At 62.9% G+C, this 19971-nt stretch overlaps 1 protein-coding gene across 2 annotated transcripts; it reads right to left on the bottom strand.

Annotated features, from left to right (window-relative positions):
• Window positions 1-13: 13 nt before the first annotated feature.
• On the bottom strand, window positions 14-19482 carry INF2 (inverted formin 2). 2 transcript variants are annotated; one of them, XM_064293070.1, is made up of 22 exons: window positions 19092-19482; window positions 17693-17808; window positions 17466-17625; window positions 16996-17029; window positions 14477-14618; window positions 13698-13839; window positions 12894-13577; window positions 12262-12410; window positions 12111-12172; window positions 11504-11606; window positions 11171-11256; window positions 10705-10805; window positions 9994-10064; window positions 9807-9914; window positions 8317-8387; window positions 7522-7642; window positions 7005-7169; window positions 6652-6754; window positions 6240-6398; window positions 5034-5627; window positions 4529-4585; window positions 14-890 (listed from the first exon to the last, which is right to left on the bottom strand). In XM_064293070.1, the coding sequence occupies exons 1-21, from the start codon at window positions 19480-19482 to the stop codon at window positions 4530-4532; spliced, it is 3618 nt and encodes a 1205-aa protein (XP_064149140.1). In that variant the 3' UTR covers window positions 14-890; window position 4529. The 2 variants fall into 2 exon arrangements, with proteins under 2 accessions (XP_064149140.1, XP_064149141.1); XM_064293071.1 differs by lacking the exon at window positions 4529-4585.
• Window positions 19483-19971: the final 489 nt, after the last annotated feature.

Genomic DNA, 19971 nt, shown 5'->3' with positions numbered 1-19971 from the left:
ACTTGGACAGACGGAAAGCCAGACATCTTCTTTATTGGGGAAAGTGCCTGCGGGACCCCAGTCCTGGCAGTGCTGAGGCAGCACACGCCCCTGAACGGGGCAGCGGACAGGGCTTGGGCAGGCACCCCTCACTGGGGGCGGGGGGCAGAGAGAATGAGTGCCACCCACAGACCCTCCGGCTGGGCCCTTCCTGTCCCCAGGTCAGCAGGCCAGGCCAGGCCCTGAGAGGGACCGGCTCTCTGTGATGAGGACGGTCCTGGCTATGGCAGGAAAGACAGACCTCCATGGGGCTGGGTGTACTGGAATGGGGTCCCCCAGCCTGCCCACGCCACTGCCAGCCAGCCATCAGGCCCTGGGGTCCCCACCAACCCGCCTACCCCCACTCAGCTACTTTGGGCAGCAAGACTCAAAACGAGCCATGGTTTAGTGAGATCTGTGCTTCAGCCCAACTGAGTCGAAGGAGGTGGGCTGTTGGGGGCTGGGGTCCTTAAGGAGTGCAGTGGGGGTCTGTTCTCCACGGCTCCCAGGGCTGCGGGGGCCCTGTGCCTGAAAGCTCAGTGCCTAAGAGCCCAGTCGCAAAAGCAGAGTGCTGAGCCTCGGGGGCCGTGGGGAAGCATGGCCAGGGTGGGGTACCCAGGTGAGAGGCCCCACAGCTGGGGACAGTGTACATGCAGGGTGCGGATGGGTTCCAGGGGCCCGGGGAGGGTGTGGTGCTGGCCAGCCCCTGGCTGTGATGCTCCCAGAAGGCTGTGGCAGGCGTCGCTGGGTAAGGCACTGAGTTCTGGTGCCCAGTGGCCCCCAGGCAGCAAGTCCTGTCCTCGGCTGGTTGAAGCGGCCCCCCCGGGCCTCTCACTTGGCTTTGGGCTTGGGAGGGGCTCTCTGCCTGGGGCCTGTAGGGGGAAAGGACACTGTCAAGAACAGTGGCCTGCCCCATTGTCCTGCCGCGGGTTCCCGGGGCCACTTGGACAGGGCTGGCAGCATTTGGCTGGGGGAGGGTGCCCGACGACCCTGGCAGGCCGTTCCTGTTCAGGCTGACCTTGTAGGACCTGGCAAGGAATGCCTGTTGCTCCCTCGGGGAGGGGGACGCCCATGGCTCCCCTCCCTCTGTCTCGGGCCTGCTCAGTCTCTAAGCTCATAGCCCCCACGTCACCCTCACTCTGGTGTTTGCCAGGGCTCTGCTCTACCCGGCTCCTGTGGATTTGGGGAGGGGTCTGTTGCCCCCACTGCCCCTTTGGGTTCTTCCTACGCCTGAGCACTGAGTGTCCCCACAGCTGTCCAGATGGCCCCAGACCCTCCCCACAGGCCCTGCAGCCCTGGCTGGCCTGCTGTCCACCCCTCTGCCCACTTAGCCCCCTGTGCTCTGGCCTAGGCGCCCTCGCTCGGCCAGTCCCCTGGAAACGCCCCACCTTCACGCCACCCCAGTGTGTCCCAGGCAGTTGGACAAAAAAGCACAATGACCCAAAATCACTCAGAAGTGGGACTTAAACACCATCCCCATGAAGTGGCGGGATGGGGGGTATAAGTAGCAAGTTCCCGGTGAGCTGGGAACAACAGGCCCTGCTGTGTCAAGGAAGGGATGTGCTCAAAGGATGGCGCAGACAGGAAGCCAGCCCAGAGGGTGCCCTGCTGGTCCTGCCTGGGACCATGTGAGCCTGCGATAAGTATCGATGGATTACATACACTGCCAGGGTCGGACAACCCAACAAGCAAGGTAGGCACGGGCTGACTTGTGCTTACTGACAAAATTGTAGTGAAAAATTTCACGTGGGTTTCACCACATCAAAAATGTGAAATTGGTCCCTACAGATTAGTCAGTAAGCACAAATGAGGCTGTGCTTACCTTGCTAACTGGGTCATCAGCTCCTGTTAAAGAAGTAATTAGGAACTGTAAATTTGAAAAGTGACTTTGATTCTGTAGGAAGGAGCTGTGGGGTTGGGAGAGAGACAGATCCCAGCCATACCTACAAGCAGAACCTTTGATTTGGTGAAAAAATTGTTCACTACAGACGACCGGTAAGCACCGTGCTTACCTTGCCTATCGGACAATCCGCCCCGCACACTGGAAGTGAATGCAGAACCGCTGCTAAGAACAGCTGAGGGGGGAGCGGGGGACACTGCAGAGGGAGGAGGGCGCGGAAGACCACCGTTCCGAACCCACCTTGCTGGCGGGCGGGAGCACCCACCCACCACTTCTGAACTGTGAAGCGGTAAAAATGCTGGCTCAGAGAGGATCCTACAAATACCCCCAGCCCTGTGACTGCCAACTACAAAGGCACCCAGGCCCCTGCGTGGGCTCGAGGGGGACACGTCATCCCCACACACAACTCCTGCCCAGATACTCAACCCGGACCCTGTCCGGAGGAAGCAACCAGGTAACCCAAACGAAGGTGTTTTCAAAGTGTCCACGTCTGCCTTGAGCATTGTGCTGTTTCAAAGAACTATCTGTGTGTGATCAAATCGACAACAGCAACTTGAAGAGTGAGGTGAGAAGCCAGGTGCAGTTTGTGTGGATAAAAACGGAGAGGATGGGTGTGATTGGTGCCACTGAGTGGACATGTTCACCCGGTGTCTGTGCTACCCTGCATGTTTTCACCAAAAATTAAAAAAAAGAGATCTCTCCAGAAAAAAAAGTCCATGCCGTAAAGACAAAAAAAGGCTGGGCACTGTTCTAGAACAGGGGAGACCAACGACCCTCGACGGACGACTGCCATGTGTGATCCTGGGCTTGGGAGTGTCCTTTCCCCCCACAGGCCCCAGGCTTATTAAAGACAGGACTGGGGCAGCGGGGCTGTTAGCAAGGCACCTGGACTGGAAGGTGTGTTATCAGGGCGGAATTTCCTGGGTCTGCTCACTGCACCGCCTAAGGTTAACAGGACAATGGCCTGGATCCCAGGAGATAAAACCAAGCCAGCTGTCCTGGGGTCAGTTCAGATCACGGTGACCCCATCGGTGCCAGAGTAGATCTGCGCTCCACAGGGTTTGCAACGGCTGCTTTTTGGAAGCCGGTTGCCAGGCCTTTCTGACCTCCAACCTTTTGGTTAGCAGCCGAGCACGTTAATCGTTTGCACCACCCAGTGGCGTGTGTTCTTAGGAAATACCTGCTGACAGATTTAGGGGTAACACGTGGCGTTGTCTAAGCCAAATGTTTCAGTGAGCGGGAGGGAGGGGGAGAGACGGATGGACAGACGGGGTGAAAAGTTAACAACTGGTGAGTCAGGGTGGGGGGTAGGTGGGGGTCATTGTGATCCTGCAAATTCCCAGTTGGTTTGAAATGTTTCCTGATGAAAAGTGGGGGCTAGGATTCCTTCCTCCTGCCCTCAGCCACCTGGGATGGTGCGGCAGAAAGAGGGGTGGGAGGAGAGGGGCGGGGGCAGAGGGCTGAGGCCAAGCTGGCCACCCTGGGAGCAGAGCACAGGACAGCACTGGGCAGGTCTATCTCCCCACAGCAATGACCGATGTGGCCCCAGCCCCCCTACCCCCAGACTGCAGGCCCACCCTGATGAGCCTCAGGGGAGCAGGGCTGCAAGGTCAAACCAAGCCCCTAAAGAAAATGCTGGCACTTTCTACAAAGCAGTGGTGGAGTTTCATAACACAGAGCCCGGCTCTAAACAAAGCTAGCAGCAAGCCTGCAGTTAGGGTGAGGCTGGACTGCACAGTGGGCATGGAACCACCCACAGACGCTCACTCGCGCCACTTACACATGGCTCATGGTGGGGGGGCCTCTGGTACTGGGGGGCAGCAGACAACCCTCCCACACAGGCCAGGCAGGTGCCGGGTTCATCTGAGCTTCTCTAGCCCATGTCAATGACCCCCCACTGCCCTGCCCATAAGCAGGGGTCCCAGCTGCCTGGCGCTGTCCCCAGGAGCCTTACCTAAACAGACCCCTCCATCCCAGGCCCTGCCTTGCGGATGAGAAGGCTAGTCCCAGCCCTCAAAGGGGCTTCGACCTGCTTATGCCTAGTAGTGTCTGCCCTTGGGACCTCCCTCACAGGGCCCTGGGGACAGCATGACCAGCATCAGGGCGAAGAAGGGTGGGGTGGAACTCTGGAAGTGTCCACCCCTGGAAGCAGAGATCAGTAAAGCTGAAGAGTTAGCCAGATCACAGTTAGGGCTGCGGAAGCCACACACAACAGGAGCAACCTCAGCCTGTCCCACCAGCCCGAGGGCAAGTTGCCCCGAAGCCCCCCACCCCACCGTGCCCCTGGAACACCTGTAGCCTGGTGCCCAGGGAGCCCCAGCCCCAACCCTGCCAACCCTCTCCCAGGTCCATCAGCCTGGCCCACCAGCTCTGAGGTTGCATCTTGCCACAATGGAGGAGACACTGGGTAAGGGAGGCTGGACTACCCAGGACTATCTGGAAATGGAGAGGGATGAGGCAGGTCCCACCACCAGCCACCGCGGGAGAGGCAGGGATGTCTGTGGACTCCCCCAGGCAGGCCGGGCAGAAGCTGAGGTTAGTGTCCAGGAAGGGCGGGCTGCCACTGCTCTGTCGCCGTTAGCACACCCAGAGCCCAGGCTGCATACGCACCTTATTGCAGCACACAGAATCTTTCTGTTTTATCATCGTCAGAATCAGGGGCAATCTCTGCTTTCAAACGAGAGAAACACACTCAATGGCTGGCCGCACACAAGCAGCCCTGGACTTGGAAGGGAGTGGGCTGGCCGTGGCGGGGGCCACGGGGCATGCTGAGCAGAAACGCAGCTGTGTGGCCTGAGGACCTGGTGCCCAGAGGCCCACCTGCCGCTCCCTGGCGTGAGGGCAGGAATCAGGGGGTTAAGGACCAGCAGGTCAACTGGTGCCCTCCCCCGCCCCAGGCTGCCTTCTCTCCTGCATGACAAGGGGATGCACCCCTGAGTCACCCATCACTTGCCTGGTGCCAGTCAGGTCTGCAGTGCCCATTGTTGGGGGGCAGGAGCTGACAGTTGGCGCAGGGAGGCAGGCGCCCTGGTGGCCCATGCCCCCAGCCCTCGTGACATGCCCACATAGCGCCTTCTGTTCTGGGAGGGAAAAGTGGGGGAAGAAGCCCCATTACCTTCCTGATTCCTTGAGGGGCGCTTCTTCCTTCTCCTGCCTGTTCCCTTGGCACTCCGGGCCTTCGGTAAGCTGCCAGACCCCGAGGAGTCAGTCACTGCCTCCTCGGAGAAGGACCTGTCCAGCGATGTGTCCAGCGCAGACTCTGGGGCCACGTCCTCCTCGTCCCCTCCCCCAATGGAGCCTGCAGGCAGGAGGCTGGTGCTGGGTGTGAAGGCGTTGGCATCAGCCTGGCACGCACCCTGCAGGGTTGTGGGCTCTCTGGTCCCTTGGCCTGAATCTGCAGTGCTGAGGAGCTTGTCACTGGAGAACCTGAGGGGCTTCGGGGCCTGAGCATCTCCCAGTGCCACCGGCCAGGGCCCCGCTGAGGGCTGGGGGTTCTGGGGGTCCTCAGTGGCCAGGGAATCGCTGGCATCCATGTACCAGGAAGAACGCCGCTCCAGGGGCCCAGGACTGCCTGTCTCTGCACTGGGCTGTGGGTGGGGTAGGGTGGCATCCATGAGGTCCCAGGCCCGGGGCTCGCTGGCCACTGCAGAGGCAAGGTCCAGTTCTGAGGCGGGGTGGGTGGGGCCTTCTCTGGGGCTGCTGGTGGCTGCTGTGGATGGAGGCACAAGTCAGTGGAGGGCAAGGTCCCAGGGCCCCACCCCTCGGAGCCATTCTTGGCTGGGGATGTCCCAGAGTCAGAAAGGAGACTCTCTGGCTTCTGCCTGATTCCACCAGCCCCGCAGAGCCCCTCCTCCCTCTGAGAGCCCTCCTGCTGGCTCAGCCTGGTCTGACTGCTTGGAGTTCCCTGCCTGGCCTGACTTCTCTGAGATCCCTGTCTCAGGCCCTCATGGCCTTGAGCGTGCGTTCCCAAAGGGCAGGATGGGCCCTCAGTCAGGGTCTGCACACAGCATAGGACAGCAGGAGGCGCTGAAGCTGAGGACGGGGCGGTGCCCACTCTACCCCAAGCCTGCAGCACCTCTGAGCTGCTGCATGGACCTAAAACAGCCCCTCTCCCAGCCACCCCAGGGACTGGGTGACCATTCCTCCTCAGCACACCACCCTCTGTTAACACACACACACACACACACACGTGGTAACGTGTTGCTCTCTGCTGGAGCCTGCATCTCAGGGCCAAGGGTAGTAGATGGTGTGATCAGGGAGGACTCCCTGGAGGAAGGGGAGGTGCTAGGCCAGCAAGGATGGCGGTAACAGAGGGTCTCACCAGGCTTCCGGTCCCTTGCGGAGTCTGCCACAGCCTTGCTGCCCCCTTCCATGTCTGCCCGGCTGCGAGCCGTCTTCCGTAGCTGGAAACCTTTCCTGATGTCGGCCAGCAGGGCATCGATAACACACACCTCCTCCTGCTGCCCGGCGCCCCTCCTGACTGAGAAGGCCCAAGATTCTCAGGGACACTCCTCACGTGGTCCCCAGAGCCTGCCTGATCACCCCAAGAAGAAGAACCCCTTGACAGGACACAGCTGACCCGGGGGTGGAACCAGGAGACGGGCCAGCGGGAGTGGTATGAGACCTGTAGAAAGGGACTGACCGGGAAGACAGCAGGGCAGCCCCTCCGTGGGCCTGTTTCTGTCACTCCCACCCCATGTTTGCCTCTGCCCCGCAAGGTGTGCCGTACTCACCGGGCTTCCCATCCTCGCCCCGTGGCCTCTGAGCCTCCTCCTCTGCAAGCTGCTTCTTCCTCCTTTCAGCCTTGGCTGCCTGCTCCTTCCGGTCTTTGTTCTCCTGCGAGGAGTGGGGGAAGTAGGTGGTCGAGGCAGACAGGGAGCTTGCAGCCACCCAGCCTGGTGCCCTCAGTGCTGCAGCTGGGGGCATGCTGGGCAGGAGGGTGGGGGCCGAGGGACTGCCTCTCCTGGCCCTGGGTACCAAGGGCGACTTCCGACTTCCACCTGAGCACAGGTACGGGCCCCAGGACCTGCCCCGGCCTCTGCAGCCCAGGCCTCTGCAGCCCTGCCCCCCGGCCTGGCGTGCCCACCTTCAGGGCGCGGAGGAAGAGGTCCCGGAAGGTCTTCATGGTGCAGAAGGTGTCCTCCAGGGACAGCTGCTGCGTGTCCTCACACAGGTAGCTGGCCAGCTCTAGCTTCTTCTGCTCAATGGCTGCAAATACCTCATCGAGCAGCCGGCAAGCCTCGATGCTAGTCTGGGGGCACGGGACAGTCACAGCCCTGCATGGACCCTGCAGCGGGCACCCCCAGCTACCCAGGAGACACCAAGGCTGGATCCCCGGGGTGAGGCTCACACAGCCCTTCCCTGGCTTGCAGGAGCAAGAGCCATAGGCGTTGGCTCTGTGCCCCATCTTGCACCCCTGGGGCGCCACAGCCCCCTAGAATCAGGCAGAAGCCCTGAGCCACAGGAATCACCTTCAGGGGTCCCCCTGAGCGCTCTGTCATTCACCCTGGCTCTGGCTAACTTGGGCTGAGGAAAGACTGAACACTGGAGGGCTCTTCCCTGGCTCCCCGCTTCCCCACACCAGGCCCTGCCCCTCTGCTTGCCTGCAGGCGCTCAGCGTACTGCTCCTGAACCTCAGGAATGGAGGCCAACACCTTCCGCTCCGTCTCCAGAAGCTTCTTCAGGTTGGCACTGGCCTCTGAGCGGATGACCTCAAGGTTGATCCTGAAAGGCAACAGCCGGCAGATGGGATCAGGCAGCAGGAGCATCCAGGGTTGCAGTGCTGGCCAGGGACCCCTTGCTTCTCACACCCATGGAAGGCCTGGGGACCCTCGGAGCACATGGCCACAGGCTTGCAGAAAGTACATCAGAGACCCGGTGGTGCGAATGGGCTTTAAGTGCCTCAGAAAGGGTGCTGTCAATCAGTGATAGGATGGTGACCCCAAAGGCCTACACTCAATCCTGCTTGGTCCTCCTGAGGCTCTGTAGCCCCTCCCTACCCACCATGCATGGCGCCCGAGCAGTGCTTGTGCTGGGGTTCAGATGGGCCTGGGCCCCCCTGGAGCTGCCCCTTCAGAGCCATGGGACCCTAGGAACATGACCCCATTCTTCTGGCCCTGAGTTTCCTGTCTATAAAATGAGTGGCCTGGTTTCCTCACAGGGTTGCGGTGAGGACTGATGTTTGTCAAGAGGGTGGTCAGCCTGGCTCCCATTGTGCCCACCTGCCTCCCCATGTGCTAGGTCTCCCCTCAGTCAATCCCACAGGGAAGGTGTGCATGTCACTGGGGAGGGGCTCCATGGGCCTGGGCTGAGCTGCAGCCCTGAGACCCAGCCTGACCGCCCCTCACTGGCCTGGGGGGGTGAGGAAGCAGGGCTGTAGGGGCTGGTCCAGCACCTACCCCGCCGCCTGGGAGACCTGCTCTAGGTCCTGGGGCAGCTGCAGGAGGTCCGGGTGGTTCTGCTCCACCTCCTAGAACAACATTTCCAGTGAGGCTACACCAGCCCTGGGGTGCCCGAGCGACCCCCACCTAGACTCAAAGTCCTTCCCTGGGGCCTGGCCGTGCCGTCGTGACTTTTCTTAGTCACTGCCCCCACCCGCCTGGAGCTGAGAGCAGGATCAGCAGGACCAAGTGTCCTGGGAGAGCCGGCAGAGCGGGACGGGGTGCTGCGGAAGGACGACAGAAGCAAGGGGGGCAGATTCCTGGGAGAGAGACGGGGTGGGGCCGGGGTGGAGGGAGCCCACGAAGGGAGGTAGGCACAAGCACAAGAGGGCTTATCAGGAAGGACTCGGAGCACCGGAGGGTCCTTCAGGGGTGCACTCCAGGGTGGAGTCCTGCGGCGCGGGCCTCCCAGCCCCGCCCACGGCGCCTGGCCCCGCCCACCTCCAGCTCTGAATGCAGAACCCCTCCCAGCCCCGCCCACGGCGCCCGGCCCCACCCACGGCGCCCGGCCCCCTCCCACCTCCAGCTCTGGATGCAGAACCCCTCCCAGCCCGGCCCACCGAGCCCGGCCCCGCCCACCTCCAGCTCTGAATGCAGAACCCCTCCCAGCCCCGCCCACGGCGCCCGGCCCCACCCACGGCGCCCGGCCCCCTCCCACCTCCAGCTCTGGATGCAGAACCCCTCCCAGCCCGGCCCACCGAGCCCGGCCCCGCCCACCTCCTGCTCCGAATGCAGAACCCTCCCAGCCCCGCCCACCTCCAGCTCTGGGTGCAGCAGCCTACCCCGGCCCCGCCCACCCAGCACGTGGTGCAGCGGCCTACCCCGGCCCCACCCACCGCGCCCGGCCCCCTCCCACCTCCAGCTCTGGATGCAGAACCCCTCCCAGCCCGGCCCACCGAGCCCGGCCCCGCCCACCTCCTGCTCCGAATGCAGAACCCTCCCAGCCCCGCCCACCTCCAGCTCTGGGTGCAGCAGCCTTCCCCGGCCCCGCCCACCCAGCACGTGGTGCAGCGGCCTACCCCGGCCCCACCCACCGCGCCCGGCCCCCTCCCACCTCCAGCTCTGGATGCAGAACCCCTCCCAGCCCGGCCCACCGAGCCCGGCCCCGCCCACCTCCTGCTCCGAATGCAGAACCCTCCCAGCCCCGCCCACCTCCAGCTCTGGGTGCAGCAGCCTACCCCCGCCCCGCCCACCCAGCACGTGGTGCAGCGGCCTACCCCGGCCCCACCCACCGCGCCCGGCCCCCTCCCACCTCCAGCTCTGGATGCAGAACCCCTCCCAGCCCCGCCCACCGAGCCCGGCCCCGCCCACCCCCTGCTCTGAATGCAGAACCCTCCCAGCCCCGCCCACCTCCAGCTCTGGGTGCAGCAGCCTACCCCGGCCCCGCCCACCCAGCACGTGGTGCAGCAGCCTGCCCCGGCCCCGCCCACCGCCCCGGCCCCGCCCACCTCCAGCACGTGGTGCAGCAGCGTCACGCGGCTCTGATTGGCCTTGGTCTCCGTCAGCTTCAGCAGCGTGTTAATCTTGAAGCCGTCGGCGTCCCCCGTGTGGCTGCCCTGAGGACGGGCGAGAGTCAGCCCTGCGCCCCGGCTGGCCAGAGGGGTGGCGGGGGCAGGCGGCGCAGCCCCGACTCACGTAATTGAGGAAGTTCCCAATCTTGAGGATCAGCCGGCAGAAGATGGGCAGCTGGCGGCTGGTGAGCAGGCCTGGGGGAGGAGGGTCAGGGCTGGGGGGCCTCCAGCCCGGATGCCCCGAGGCCCTAGAGGCCCGGGGGGGCTGGTTCTGTTACCAGCGTGGGGGCCTCCAGCCTGGATGCCCCGAGGCCCTAGAGGCCCGGGGGGGCTGGTCCTGTTACCAGCGTGGGGGCCTCCAGCCCGGATGCCCCTGGACCCTAGAGGTCCTCAGGGGTCTGGTCCTGTTACCAGCGTCCCTCCATCCCTGCTCCCCAGGCTTGGCTTGCGCTGGGCAGGGACCCTGAGCAGGGGCTCAGGTAGTGGAAGCCCCCCACCCCGAGTAAGAGGTCTCCCTGACTCCTCACCACAACCCCGGAGGGCACGGTGACCACTGCCCCATCCTGTGGATGAGGATGCTGAGGCACTGAGAAGGTTCTGGAACCTGTGGTATCCCTTGGTGCTCAGCTGTGGCCAAGACGGGAGTGCCCAGAAGCAGTGAGCTGTGTCCCTGGAGGGACCCGCTCACACCCCTGCCCTTCTTGTCTTGTGGCAAGTTCCTGCCCGAATCGCCATTCAGAAAGGTGGGCCTCAGAGGCCAGCATCTCCCCACAGGGCCCAGGCCTGTCCCCCACAGGGCCCCCCTCCACCTGTCCCCTCTCCCCCAACCACTCACTCTCGCAGGCGGCCAGCATTAGCTGGGCCTTGGGCCGCACCATGTCCAGCACAATGGCCGTCTCCTCGCAGAGCAGCATGCAGTCGAGACGCAGCCGGTAGCTGAGGGGGTGAGCAGGTGTCAGGGGCTCCTCCATGCCTGGGGTCCCTGCCCAATACCTGCCCTGGCCTGCATGTGGGCGCCCAGGTCCATGCAGGACAAGCTCTGCATTCAGTGAGCATGTGCAGTCCTGAGCCCTGTCCCAGAGCTGCTGACTTGGTAGGCCCAGTGAGAGCACAGGGAGGGGCACCTCAGACAAGCACTCAGAAGAGGCAGACAGGGGTGGTCACAGCTGTGGGACTCCCTTTTCTCTTAGAAACAGGTGGGAGTTGGGCCAGGGGACTGTGCCTTCTCCAGGGCCACCAGCAGGGCCTCCTGCAAAGCCCCTCTCCTTCTCCGTGGAGGGGGTCTGGGCTGCCGGGCTTACCAGGGAATCTCCAGCAGCAGCAGGTAGAACTGGTCGGCACTGGCCAGCTTGGCGCGATCCTCCTTGAAGGTCTGCAGGTTTTCAACCTTCGGGATATGAGGCCACGTGCTGGGATTTCACCCGTACCCTGGGCCTGGCTCCTCCAGGCCCCCTCCCTCAGGAAGCCTTCCCAGACTGCACCAGTGGCCCCGCCCACTCACTCCAGCTCCAATGGGCTGGGCTTTCCAGATGGCTGTGGAGCAAAGCTTAGGGTCCTCCCCTTTACCACCATCCACCTGGGGGCCAGGGGAGTGGTGGGGTGGGCCGAACTGCACTGGGGAAGGTCCCACTCACTTCATGCTTCTCAGGAAGCAGTTTGAGGAGCTGTTTGAGAATCTCCACGTCGAACTTGGTGGTGTCCCCAGCACGGATCATGGCGGCGAGCTCCTCATTGGAGCTGAGGGAAGGGAGAGGACGGGGAGGGGCCACAGGTTTTCCCACTGGGGGCCAGTAGTGGAGTCAGCCCTAAGCCCACAACACTTCAGCCCCTGTGAGGTTGCCAGGCCAGGGCTGGTGAGGACACAGGCACAGGGAAGGTGTGTGGCCTGCCTGGGGTCACACAGTAAATGGGGCTTGGGATGAGTAACAAGGCGCCCCTGCCCCGGCCTCTCCTCCAGGGCTGCTCAGGACTCCCAGAGCTTGCTGGAGAGGCTGGTGCCCAGGACCCGAAGCAGGGAGGGGCATGGGGCCCACTTTTGGCTTGGCAGGGGGTCCCAGCTGCTCTCTAGGCCTCAGTGCCCCCTGGGGCCCTGGGACAGGGCATCTGCCACCCTGGGATGGAATGTGCACTTCCCAAGGGTGGACTCTAGGGGGCACTGCCCCACCCAAGAGGGAGGTTTCCGTGGTGGTGGGACAGGACAGGGGGGCCCCAGGACACTGCTCCTCAGCCTCCTCCACACACCACTTGAACTGCTTCAGGAAGATGTTGAGGTTCAGGCTCTTCTTGGAGTCCAGAAAAGTGATCTGGAAAACACCCCGAGGAAGGGCCTGTCACGTGCTGGGGGGGCAGGTGGCCCCAGGTGACCCATTCCCACCCTGGCCTGGGTGCCCACCTCCTTGGGCTCCTTCCTGGCTGGGGCAGCCACTGTTGTTCCCTTAGGTTGGGCCACTGGGAAGGAGAAGAGCTGCTCGATGCTAGAGAAGTCGGGCTCCACCTCCTCCGGGCCCAGGCTGCCCAGCGACGCCCACATGGAGTGGTGCTCTGTGGATGGGGGAGGCCACTGTCAGGTCACCCTCGACACATGGTAGGGGTTGTCGGATGGTCTGCCTGGAGCCCCGCCCAGGAGACTATACAGCAGGCACTCAGTAAGTGCCTGCAAATGGGAGCCCCCAGTTGCTGCCAAGCTGTGTGTGTGCACATAGTGTGTATGGGAGTGTTGAGACTGGCAGTGGACCGAGCCTCTCCCTCAGCCACTGAAGCACCTGGGGTGGCAGCATCCCGGCCTCCTCAGCTCCATGTGGGCACGTAGACCCACGGCATCGGTGATGTGGAGCATGGGTGCAGAGGTGCCTCAGAGGTGGCCCCGACCACAGTGGAGCTGAGCCCAGGGCTGGGCTGGCCACCCTGGCACATGGACCGGTGGGCACACACAGCCTGTGCAGCACCACCCGCCACTCCCCCAGCGCAGCCCAGAGCCCTGTGCGGAGAGGAGCCCCTGCGGGACCTGGGGTCTCAGCAGCTCACCCTGGGCCACGTTGGACGGCAGCTTCTGCCAGTTAAGCTTCTTCATACGCAGTGTGGGCGGGTTCACCTGCCGGTGCCTAGGCACCCAGGCCGAGCCCAGGCCGTGGTCCACCTGGACCACAATGACCTCCTCCATGCCATCTGCTGCCGGTGGGATGGCGGTCATGGGAAAGCCTGGCAGGGGTGGGGGTGGAGGGGGGCCCCCCATGCCCTGGAGTGGTAGGGGTGGTGGAGGGGGAGGTCCAGAGAGGCCAGGCAGTGGGGGTGCTGGAGGGGGTAGGGGAAACGATGTCGCCAGGCCTGGCGGGGGTGGCAGTGGCGGAGGCGGCGGAGGTGGAGGTGGCGGAGGGGGAGGCGTGGCCCCCAGGCTTGGTAGGGGGGGTGGCAGAGGCGGCGGTGGTGGTGGGGTGGGTGGCCGCGGCTCCAGAGCTGTCTGCTGCAGAGCTGCACCCCCACTTGTGCTCAAGGCCTTAGTGTCCTGCAGGCAGGTGGGGGCTGCTGCTGCTGGCCACTGGCCCTCCGGGTCCACCTTTGGGGCACTTGAGTTCTGGGGGCAGCTGCCCATCTGATGCAGGCCCAGGTCAGCCTGGACGCTCTTGTGGGCCCAGTCCAGGGGGCGAGGCCGGGGTCGCCCCTTGGTAGACAGGAGCCTCTCCATCACCTCCTCCAGGGTGCATTCCTGGGCTGTGGACAGGCAGACGGGGTCAGGGCAGAGGGCACTGGGGGCAATGGAGGACAGGATCCCCATGGTCTGAGATCCCTCCCACGGTCTGAGACCCCAGGGCCTGCCCCCACCCTGCTCACCATCACTGGCCAGGAGTACGGCCCGGTTGACCAGGCTTTCCAGTGCCTCCCAGAGCAGCTGGCTGGAGCGGCAGGTGGGCTCCAGGTGCAGGAGGCCCTGAAGTACCGACAGCAGCTGGGCAGACACTGGTGAGCAGCTCACCTGAGCAGGCCGAGGGGGACACAGGTCAGGGGCTGTCCCCTCCCCTGGGGGAGGACTGACACTGTGGCCTGTCCACCAGGGACATCCACGCACTCTGTGCCTCAAGAGAGCCCTGGTGACAAAGTGGAGGCTCAGAGAGGTAGAACCAGGGCTTCTGGATACACAGGGTCTGTATCATTCTGTGTGTGTTTAGGAGCATCCCTGGTTTCCACCCACTCAACGCCAGTAGCAGCCCTGCCCAGCTGTGATGACCTAAAACGCCTCCAGATGCTGTCACGCGACCCCTGGCGGGCAGAACGGCTCCTGAGTGAGAGCCACTGGGCTCTGTGAAGCAAGGGCTTGAGCTGGACTTGAACTTGGCCTCTGGTTTCTCACTCAGTCTTGAGATCCCTAGTGCTGACTGGCCCTCTGACCAGTGTGGCTGCCTCCGGCCACTGGAACACTGTTCTCCAGTCCTGGGGACAGCCCAGCCCCCCGACAGCTCTGGGCTGCACTCAGTCCAGCCCCCCATCCCTTGCTGCTCCAGGGACTGTGCCATAAAACTGGCACTGCTGCCCTGGTTGTGGTGGAGGTCTGCTGGGCAGAGGAGGGGCTGTTGCTGAGCCCTAGACTTGAGGCGACAGCCCCCCAGGCCCACCTTGTGGAATAGGGAGGCGAAGACCTCCTGGTGGCTGCTCATGTCGACCCCACCGCCTGCCCGGAGCAGCTCCTCCTCATCCTCAGCCTTGGACTCCTCGAAGGCCTCCAGCTGGATCAGCAGGTCAGCATCCTCTGTGTCCCTGAGAAGGAGGGCCGGGTGGGCTAAGCCTGCTGTCCCCGCCTCACCCGCCCACGAGGCAGGTGCATAGCAGGGCAGTGAGGCCATGGCGGGGTGTTGGCTCCTATTGGACAAGGTAAGAACCCAGAGAGGGTTTTCTGGCTGGGCCCAGGGCTGACATGACTGAGTTCTGTGGTCAGGCCCTGTGGCTGACAAATGGCTGAGCTCTGTGGCTGGTCCCTGTGGCCGGGCTCCACGGCCAACACATGGCTGAGCTCTGTGGCCAACATGTGCATGGCTGAGCCCTGTAGCTGGGTCCTGTGGCTGACAGATGGCTGAGCTCTGTGGCCGACAGATGGCTGAGCTCTGTGGCCGACACGTGGTGGAGCCCTGTGGCTGACAGATGGCTGAGCTCTCTGGTGAGGCCCTGTGACTGGGCCCTCTGGCTGACAGATGGCTGAGCTCTGTGGCTGGTCCCTGTGGCTGGGCTGCATGGCCAACACATGGCTGAGCTCTGTGGCCAACATGTGTGGCTGAGCCCTGTAGCTGGGTCCTGTGGCTGACAAATGGCTGAGCTCTGTGGCTGGTCCCTGTGGCTGGGCTCCATGGCAAACACATGGCTGAGCTCTGTGGCCAACATGTGTGGCTGAGCCCTGTAGCTGGGTCCTGTGGCTGACAAATGGCTGAGCTCTGTGGCTGGTCCCTGTGGCTGGGCTCCATGGCAAACACATGGCTGAGCTCTGTGGCCAATGTGTGTGGCTGAGCCCTGTAGCTGGGTCCTGTGGCTGACAAATGGCTGAGCTCTGTGGCTGGTCCCTGTGGCTGGGCTCCATGGCAAACACATGGCTGAGCTCTGTGGCCAACGTGTGTGGCTGAGCCCTGTAGCTGGGTCCTGTGGCTGACAGATGGCTGAGCTCTGTGGCTGACACGTGGCGGAGCCCTGTAGCTGACAGATGGTCGAGGTCTCTGGTGAGGCCCTGTGGCTGGGCCCTCTGGCTGACATATGGTTGAGCCCTGTGGCTGGGCCCTGTGGCCGGGCTTCACGGCCAACACATGGCTGAGCTCTGTGGCTGGACCCAGGGCTGACGTGACTGAGCTCTGTGGTGAGGCCCTGTGTTTAGGCTCCATGGCTGACACATGGCTGAACTCTGTGGTCAGGCCCTGTGGCCGGGCCCCATGGCCAACACATGGCCGCTGTAACCAGGGAGCAACCATGGTTTATCTGAGTGAGCCTCTCTGGCCTGAGAAGGTGGCAGACTCACAGGCTTGAGCCTCACACCCTGGCAGCCTGCCCACGGGCCGCCTGGCAGCTCCCCTAGCCCTTGGGATGGGGCAGAGCAAGTATTCACATTGAGGCCAGCATGGAGGGCAGGGATGGACAGCAGAGCTGCTGCCCAGGGGAGGAAAGGCCCTTTTCTGGGAGTTGGAAGAGGGCACAAAGACCACGCTCAAGGTAGTTCCCCTGTGGCCACAGAGTGGGGCGAAGCTGCTGGCCTAAGGAGGCAGGGCTTGAGGGATCACTGGGCGTGGGACCTTCCCATCACCTCAGCCTGACAAGTGAGCCGAGCCCTGAGCCAACTCAGTGCCAAGCAGGCAGTCAGTGACCCTTCTCAGCCCCTGACTGGGCTCTGGCCCTCAGCAGACTTCTCTGAGGCCAGTTCACCACCCGACACACCAGCTGGGGCTCCTCCTCCCAGCTAACCTCCTTGGAGTGGGGCTGGGAAGGGGCCCCCTGGAGTGTGTTCTCCTTGAGGCCCAGGATACATTCTCAGCTGTGCGGGTTTCTGATGGGGGAGGGCAGTTAGCAAATAAAAATAGAGAATATCGAAATAAATGCAAATTTCAGATAAACAGTGAATAATTTTTAAGTTTAAGTACGATTTATGCAACAGGGTCGCTATGAGTTGGAATTGATTTGATGGTAATGGGTTTATTTATTTATTTTTTTAAGCAATAATTGGAAGATAGACCAGACCAGACCCGGTGCCGTCGAGTTGATTCTGACTCATAGCGACCCTATAGAACAGAGTAGAACTGCCCCATAAAGTTTCTAAGGAGTGCCTGGCGGATTCGAACTGCCAACCCTTTGGTTAGCAGCTGTAGCACTTAACCACTACGCCACCTGGGTTTCCAATTGGCAGATAGTTATAGTAAAAAAAAAAAAAAAAAAAAAAATTCACCGTATCTGAAATCTGCCTTTGATGGGGCTTCCTGTCTGTATCTGGTGGCCTCTGCAACCCACCAAGGGGGTGGCCAGCATCTGGGCCTGTGGCTACTGTGGGAAGCTCCATCCCTGCTCCTCAGGAGCTGCTGCTAGGAGCAGGCACTGGCCCCAAGGCAAAGGTGGGTGGGCTTTGGGGGCAGCAGGTGGGCGTGGGCAGGGTGAAACGGAAACTCACCGCAGCCTGGTCAGGACGTCCAGCAGCTTCAGCCCTGGGGAGGATGGTGGTCAGTGGGCGGGAGGTGGCCCCTGGACAGCATCTCCCCTTGACTTCCCATCCCCTCCATCTCACCGAGCCTGGGGTGGGGCATGTGCAGGGATACCTGGCCCAGGTCCCCACCTCGAAGAGGGACACAGGGGTCTCACTCAGTGGCACTCAGAACCAGCAGTGCTGGGATCGGGTCAGACCCCTGCCCCTCACTGCCTGGCCAGCTTGTCAGCTGAGGGCCCTCCAGGGCTCACGTCCCGAGTCTAAGGCCCCGTGGCCACCAGGAGGAGTAGGTGGGGTGCAGGGTGGGGTGGAAGGGTTTGCTGTGCTCCCCCGTCCCGGCAGGATGTGGTGAGAGGGGCTGGCGCAGACCCTCAGCCTGGCCTTTGCAGGCACTTGGGAAGGGCTTGGCGGGTGGACGCTGGCTGGTGGGCAGTTACCGACAAACTCGTTCCGAAGCTGGCTGCGGGTTCGGAGGTCCTCAGGGCCGAGGATGAGAGCGTTGATAACGCTAAGCAGGGTGACCACGTAGGGGACATTGTCACTGTTAGCGAGCTCACTCATGATGACGCTGAAGCGATACTGCTGGCTGTGCACTGCCTGGGGGGACCTCTGGGTCAGCCCGTGTCCCCAGCTGGCCCCCGCGTCCCTCCCCTGCTGTGCTCACCTTGTAGTGGTCCAGGGCGTCCAGGGTGAGGGTGTGACCCTCGGGCGAGTAGATGCACAGGGCAGCCAGCAGCTCAAACACCTGCTTCTTGACCATCACGTTGGATGTGTCCAGAGCTGGGAGGAGCAGAAGCCTCCGCTGGCCATGCGCTGCGACCAGCCCCACTGTCCCTACACTGCTGGCTCCCGCGGCCACCTGCCTCCTGGTCTGAATGCCCCACCCATCAGCCTGGCAGGCAGACGCCAGGGGGTGCTCTGCACCCTGCACTCTTCACACCGGGGCAGGGCCTCCAGACCACAGAGCAAACACCTGCAGGGAAGGTGCGGAGGCAGGGGCTGCCCCAGCCACCCCAGTGCCCGCTGGCTCAGCACCTCCCCTCCACTGGCTTGGGCCATGTCCCACATGAGCACACACCCTGGGTTTAAGCCCACGCCTCTCCTCTAACCCGAGCAGCACTGCCACTGTGACAGTCCCAGCCTGAATACCTTGTCCTACAAGCCCCGTGTCCCACCTGCTCCCTGAGCTGGGGCAGTTTGGGGGTGTCTCCTGGCTGGTGCTTCTGAGAACAAGACTCAAAGGGCTCTGCCGAAGGCCACAGCCTTGCCTGAGCTATGGGGCATGCATCCGACCCTGGGACTGAGAAATGAGGCAGCCTCTGGCTCACTCTCTTGCCCCCATCTATCATTGCCCATCCCCCCTGGGGGCCTCACAGCCCAGTGGAGAGGGGACACACAGGGACCACTGCCCACCATGGGCCCTCTTGGGGTCTCTCCCAAGGGCTCGGGATGCAGAGGGTGCCAGGGACTCTGAGCACGGCCTGGGGGAGGCTTCTTGGAGGAGGTGGCAGTGAGTGGCACTTAAAGGATGAGCAGGACTTTGTCAGACACATGAAGGCATAGAGCAGCTGGGCAAGAGGTGGGCAAGGGCCAAAGTGGGCGGCAGGCAGGAGGGGGTGCTGGGGAAGGTGCCCGGAAGCTCGAGGACAATACTGTCCACTGATGTGGGCTGGCTCTAGAGGGTGGGGTGACCCAGGTAAAGTTGTGATTTTGACCCAAGGTGACTCTAGTCACCATGGCATGGACAAGGGACTGGGGGTCAAGACTGCAGGGACCAGGGAGGAGGTGGGGTCCATGGGGCGGGAAGGCCAGGCAGTCACAGGTCAGGGGGAGAATGAGGTGCAGCTGGAGGGAGGAGCAGAGGGTTCAAGGGTACGTGAGGTCTCAGGCTGGAAGACAGATGAGTGGTGGTACTCGGGGAAGAGGGTGCCTCCTCCAGGCAGTCTTCCCTGTCTGCCCTGGGCTGAGCTCACTCCTCCTCTGCCCTGCGGCCCCCTTGTCGCCTGTCCCACCTGCAGTTGACCCCCGTGGTACTGAGGTCAGTCTGCAGGCTGCCTGCTTACCCTGGGAGAGCTGGCGCACGTAGCCCTGGTTGCTGAGGATGTACTCTATGCCCTGGCGCGAGTTCATGACGGCGCGCACGCAGCTGATGCAGGTGAGCTGCAGCAGTGCGTCCGCGATGCGCGCCACACCGCGGCCCGACAGCCGCGCCAGGGCCTCCAGCAGCAGGTCCAGGCCGCTCTGCTCCAGGAACTGCACCATCCAGCCGCCGTCACTGCTCTCCAGGCGCTTGCGCAGGCCCGAGTAGTTGACGACCGAGGGCATCTGGAGCAGCCGGATACACAGCTCGGGGTCTGCATTCTCCAGGTTGGCCTCGGTGGGGTCCGAGTCCTGCGGCCCCAGCTTCTCCTTGAGTGTTGTCCACCTGCGCTGGGCGCCTTCCTTCACCGACATCTTGCCCAACTGCAGGGCCAGAGGAGACAGAGCAATCAGCCCGGAGGGCAGCGCGCAGGCCCAATGCCTCCAGGCAGCAAGTGAAGCTTGGTTCACTTGGTTTCCCCTGCCTCAGTTTCCCCAACTGCAAAGCAGGGTTTAAAAGTGCTTCCGGCTCACGCCAAGGCCATTTTCCATGGGGTTGTCCTGTCCCTGAGTGGTACAAACGGTGAACATGCTTGGCTGCTAACCAAAAGGTTGGAGGTTGAAATCCACCCAGAGGCACCTCAGAAGGAAGGCCTGGCAATCTACTTCTGAAAATCCAGCTCCTGAAAACGCTGTGGAGCACTCGAGCGACTGGTTTCCCCCCACGCGGGGCTCTTTACACCCACTCTCAACTCGTTCACCACGGCAACCCCAGGAGGCAGGCAGGGGCATCCCCACTGCCCACAGGCCCCTGAGGCCCAGTGCCAGCCCTCTGCTGGAGGACTTGGAGCCCCGAGAGGAGGA

This window comes from Loxodonta africana, chromosome 10 (genome assembly GCF_030014295.1).
Source record: "Loxodonta africana isolate mLoxAfr1 chromosome 10, mLoxAfr1.hap2, whole genome shotgun sequence".
Lineage (NCBI taxonomy): Eukaryota > Metazoa > Chordata > Mammalia > Proboscidea > Elephantidae > Loxodonta > Loxodonta africana.
Note: the sequence above shows the minus strand (reverse complement) of the source record. Positions and strands in the feature narration are given on the sequence as shown.